Source organism: Abrus precatorius, unplaced genomic scaffold, assembly GCF_003935025.1.
Source record: "Abrus precatorius isolate BTA unplaced genomic scaffold, Abrus_2018 Scaffold9, whole genome shotgun sequence".
In the NCBI taxonomy this organism is placed as follows: Eukaryota; Viridiplantae; Streptophyta; class Magnoliopsida; order Fabales; family Fabaceae; genus Abrus; species Abrus precatorius.
The window spans coordinates 12,878,387-12,884,386 of NW_020874439.1; the positions used below are offsets into that span (position 1 = coordinate 12,878,387).

Genomic DNA, 6,000 nt, shown 5'->3' on the forward strand with positions numbered 1-6,000 from the left:
AAATTACTAACTTTTACAACTTTACAAAATTGTGCTCATTATCATCATAACAGTTAAGAATTTGTGGCTCCATGATGTAACATATTTTATATTTATATTTATAATTTTATTTTAATTAATAAATACTTTCATATGCTTTATTTTTATAGTTTTTATCATTTTTTACTTATTTGAATAAATTGAGCCTATTACAAATAAATGTTTTAATTTCATATTTTTGGTTATTCTTACTTTTGACTGCTATTTCAGCTATAACTTTTTCTATAAATATCGTTTTTGATTGATTCCGGTCGCATTAGATTCTATACATCCAAGGCTTCAAAATATGGATAACTATATTTGGAATTGTTTTTTATTTTTTATGATTTTTTGAAGCTGAGGCAGATTTGCTAAATTTTTTTGCGAAATTACATTTATACCGTTGTTATTTAATAATTGTATTTGGACTTTTAGATATTATTGAGGCTCAAATTTTGGCTACTTAATTTACCCTAATTAGAATCTATAAATAGACAAATAAAGTTCTAAATTAGGGTATGATGTGATTAGACACTTTGAGATTTTGAGACTTGGCCGAAATAAGAATCCTTATTTTTATTTTCTCTCGAACTCTCTTATTCTTTTTTCATTCTTGCGTGAGTTAAGCGTTTCGATAAAAGGATAAACCTCTTGTTCAATCTGCAAAATCCAAATACCGTAATTCTAACTTGAGTTTTGCGCTAAATTGCTTCGAGTTTGTTTTCTTTTCTCTCTAATATCAGAATTGTGTATTGCGATCGTAATTGACTTTTCTGTTGTTAGAATTTAAATTATGACTCGATTGATGCTCTGATTTGATAATTAATGCGGATTAAGTTAAATGATTATTTGATTTAATTCGTAACTCTATTCAATTAGGTTATTAGATTGAATTAATAATTGAATTGAGTGATTGTTCAAATATGAATTTAAATCTTTAGATACTGTGATAACCAAAGTTACACACAATTAGTATTTTTTGGATTGATATTTCTTAATTCATTTTTACTCACTTTAATTTTGTCTGTAATTTAATTTGATTAATTTGTAATTTTTAAAATCTCAAAAACTTTATTTGTATTTTTTTAAAAGAAAAACCTAAAATTGAATTTGACTGAAAATCTGTTTCCGTGATTAGTGTTAGTTTAGATTTTAATAATCCTGCAAAATTTGGTAAATATTTAGGCATTCCTATCAGTCCCCTTAAACCCTCTTAGCATGATTTTGCTTTTATAATTGATAAAATTAGAAAAAAAAATTGTCTGTTTGAAAAATGAATTCTCTATCTATGGCTGGTCGAATTACCTTGGCTTAATCTTGTATTATGAATATTTCAAATTATTTTATGCAGTTTGTTTTGATCCCTAAAACTATTTGTAAGGAAATTGACTCTATTTGTAAAAAATTTATCTAGGGTTCTCTGAATAGTAGGAAGTGTCATTTAATTGCTTGGAAAAAAATCTGTAAACTTAAGAGTGAGGGTGGTCTTGGGTTTAGAAATCTAAACACGGTTAATCAAGCTTTCATAATGAAACTTTGGTGGAGACTTATTTCTTCCCCTAATGAACTTTGGTCCCAGGTTATCTGTAGTAAATACAAGTTTTCTATTGGTAAAGATCTTATAATTATTGTTTGTCGGAAAGAGTCCCCCCTTGTAGAAGGGGATGGTGGGTGTGTGGGAGGTGTTTAGCAAAGGCTTGGGTTGGATTTTAAGAAATGGTATGTTTGTAAGATTTTGGAAGGATGATTGGGTGTCCTTGCAGCATAGTCTATCTACTGTTGCTCATCATCTCATCCCTAGTGTTGAGTTAGACAGTCCATTTACCCTTTTTTCCTCTCAGCATGGGTAGGATTGGGATAGGATTCGGCCTTTTCTTCCTGAATAATTTTGTAACCTAATTGCTTAAATTAATCCCCCAGCAATTACTAGTGATCAGGATCAAGTGTTCTGGAAATGCACAAATAATGACTTTTTTCTATAAAGTCTGCTTACAATCTTATTTTTGAAATTCAACAGTCCAACCAGCCAAATAATCATATTTTTAAACTTGTTTGGGATTGGGAGGGTCCTCCTAAAATCAATGTTTTTTTGTGGAAAATAGCTAATGAAAAACTTTTAACTAATCTTGAATGTTTTTATCGTAAGATGGATAATTCCCAAATTTGCACTAGATGCAATGAGGCTCCTAAATCTATTGTTCAGGTCCTTAGGGACTATTGGATTACTAGTCAAATCTGGGGTCATTTTATTCCTTATGATAAATGGTCTTCATTTTTCAGCCTTGGTCTTTCTAATTGGATTATTTTTAATTTGTCTAAGCATAATTTTCCTTTGTATCCTTTTTAGAGTAAATTATTTGGCATAATTATTTGGAATCTTTGGAGAAATAGAAATTGTGTTATTTTTAATAACTCTCCATTGAATTCTAATGCTTTATTATATAAAATTATATCTAAATTTGGTTTCCTTCAAGCTTATGGCAGGGGCACCCATAATTTTATGAATGGCTGTAAGGAGCCTTAAAGTTTAGTCTGTTGGCAGCCTCCTCTGAATAGGCAATTTAAGTTAAAGTCTGACCGGAATGACGAGTTATGGGGGACTTATTCGTGATCATAATGGCACATTTGTAGCTGGGTTCTACCATCCTCTTACTCCTTTTACTCCTACTTGTGCTGAGCTTGGGGAATTCTTAAAGGACTTGAACTTGTTATTTCTAAAAATATTAATATTATTTGGGTTAAATGTGACTCCAAAGAAGTTATTTTTTTGATTGTTAACCTTCAAAGTTGTTAGTATCCTTTGTATCTTGTAATTAGTGAGATTAGATTGTTACTTAGGAAAATTAAATTTGTTAGGTTTAATCATGTTTTACGAAAAGTTAACCAATGTGCTGATTAGTTAGCCAAATGTGAGCATGAGGAGGTAGAGTTGTCTTGTAGGTTTGATTCTGCTCCCGCATCTTTAAATTCTTTGTTAAGACTGGATTCTCTGGGATCTTTCTGTTCTAGATCCTTAGTCTAGGTGTTACTTTGTTTTGTGGTTGAGTCCCGTTCTTAAGCAAAATTTTTTTTTAAAATAATTTTAAAATAATATTTTCATTATATAGTGTTAAATTTTTAATTAAATATAAAAAATAATATATATTAATAACCAGAATTTTAAAAGATAAAGCTCTAAAAAATAACTCTAAATTTAAGAAATAAAAAAAATTAAGAAAATTTTTATAAATAAAAAATAGATATTCACAAAAAAATATTAAAATTTATATAGAATAATAAAAAATTAAGTTACAATTTTAATTTTTAAAATTTAGAAATAAATTATAAAAGTGTTAGTAAAAAGTAAAATTATTATAATAGAAAAAAGTTTAATTTATTTATAATTCTCAAATCATTTCAATATTAAAATGTTCATATGACAAAGTATAAAAAAAAGTAGTTTCTCTAATGTTTCACTTCTTATGTAATAAACTCTTATTTATAATATAAATATTGATATATGATTAATTAGAAATTAATTTGAGTGAAAAAAATTCAAGGAACCAATTTTTTAATATTGTATTAAAGCCTTAAATATAAACTAAATCACAAATTAACGTCGGATTCTAAAAATTTATTTTTATCATTGGTAACGATTAGTGTAAGTTACTTTTAAAATATATTAAAATATGATAAATATAAATGTCATACCATAATTATAATTAATGATGTTAAAATAAATATAATTCATATTTATTCAAATATTAATCCAAACGTATCAGAAGTGTTAGATTAAAAGTCAAGGAAGATATAAAAAAAGAAAAGAAAAGGTCAAGGGAGTGGCGTTGAAAGAACTGGAAATTGGAATATAAGGAAAAGAATATCCGGCATATTCGCTCATGTCCAGGTTATTTAATTTGACGTTAATTTCATTTGTTAGGTCGATTTATTAAACAAAAATTGCTATGATCACCAACCCCACTTTGATCAAAACGGTCAAAGGACTTATAGCTCGGTCAGTAACGGGACAAACAGTAATATGACGTATAATGAATGAATCATATATATATATATATAATGTGTGATTTTTATATTTTTATTTTTGATTTCTCATTTATTTTTTTAGTTTTTTAATTGTCCAAATTAAGTTTTTATTTTAAAATTTATTTAATAATTAGCAAAAATATAATAAATATGTAATTAATCATTGAGTTATGGATTCACGGAATCACGATTTTATATAAAACAATAATATATCACACTTTTATTTTAATTAATTACCGGATAAATTTTTGGTATAGAGAACTTAATTTAAACGATTATCAAATTAGAGAGCAATTAAAACTAAAAGATCAAAATGTCACATATTTGAAATATATGGGAAAATATAATGACGATAAAATATAATATAACTCTTTCTATATTTGAAGATAATTATGGTATGCTTGTATTTACATCCTGACTTGGAGCTTGGGATTTTATATAAAATGAAAAAACCAAGCTGGAGTGAAGGATGACAATAGAATTGGAAATACAATTATACGTTGTATACAGTGAAGGGAACATAGGGAGAGCGGTAGCTGTTGCAGGCATTTAACCTATAAAATTGTTGAGGAAATGATGACAGAAGTTGAAAAGGTGATGGTGATGAGGATGAGGATGAGGACGTATTAGTGAACGAGATCCGAACATGTGATCGAGGAGGATGACAAAAGCCATGGCTAGAGTGGGGTCCATGTGAGGCTGTACGATGAGACGGAAGATGTCTGCACCAAAAGCTACCCCTCCTGACACAGCTTCCTTCCTCTTGATCTCTGCAACTTTTCTCCTATTATTGTCATAAAACGTGCAGCAACGTTGCATGTATGAGCCCTCAATCTCATATGCGATTTCCTTTTTCTTATTGCCAATTTTGCTCCTCCATGAAGCGTCTTCATTTGCTGAGCGGAGGAGGTGTGCCAAACACTTGTTGTTGACATGCTTTCTTGCTGTAAAAAGGAGTTTGACAGAGTCCTCTCCTTCAAAGATGAGCCAGGTGTCTCCCAGACTTAGCCTCTGATTCATTTCATTTTTCTCCTTAAATATTAGTTTAACTGAATCAACTGCATAAGACGAATGAAATCATTTAAGTAATTAAGAAAAGAAGGCACCTTGCGGCGGATGGTGAGGAGGGGTGTGCCTGCAGCGTCCATAAGAAGTATCTCATCCTTATTTCCTGCAATGTAGTTATCTACCCTAAATACCAGATTCCCTTGCCCATCCAAAACCGTGAATCCATTGCAGTTTAGCAACAAAGACTTCTTCCACACTGTCAACACCACTGCCACTGCATCCCTGTTGCCGTCTATCGACACAGATTCATCGGCTGTGTTTGGGTATACCTTTGTCATTGCTTAACCTAGCTAGCTTTCAATTACAACTGCCGAGGCAAGTCAACGGCCCCAAGCACGCGTACCCACAATTATTTTCTACCCAACTCGGGGAAGGACCATATATCCTCTTCCTTTTCCTCCTGTATATATAGGACGGATTTTAATAATAATAATAATAATTTTTACACTAAATCTAAATTTTTTTATATTTAATTAATTTAATTTTTTTATTTAATTTAAATTTAATAATTAATAAAATAATAAATTATAACTCATTAGATTTAAATTAAATATAAGACTAATATAAAATGATGTTACTCCTAATAATAATATAATTTATTACTTCTCAAGAGTAGAAACGATAATCCACGATTGTTAGTGTTCTCAATTAATCAAAACTTGTAAATTAATACGGAAAATTTGTATTATTAAAATTTCAAATGCTATATAACACTTTATGCCCAGTTTGTAAATTATATGGCTAACTTATTTGAATCCTTGAAGAGTGTCTTTATACATGATATATATAAATCACAAAAAGTTGTTACTAATTTCCTTTTAGATGAAAATGTTGTACGCAACTTACTTTGATAAAAATAAAAATACGTTGTATTAAACATAAGTTTTTCCA

General features: G+C 29.1%; 1 protein-coding gene across 1 annotated transcript; it reads right to left on the bottom strand.

The window, feature by feature from the left end:
• Window positions 1-4,555: 4,555 nt before the first annotated feature.
• On the bottom strand, window positions 4,556-5,428 carry LOC113850590 (protein LURP-one-related 8). The gene is made up of 2 exons (XM_027481173.1): window positions 5,148-5,428; window positions 4,556-5,052 (listed from the first exon to the last, which is right to left on the bottom strand). Exons 1-2 carry the CDS (start codon window positions 5,385-5,387, stop codon window positions 4,591-4,593), a joined length of 702 nt encoding a protein of 233 aa, XP_027336974.1. The 5' UTR covers window positions 5,388-5,428; the 3' UTR covers window positions 4,556-4,590.
• Between the last annotated feature and the right edge of the window lie 572 nt (window positions 5,429-6,000).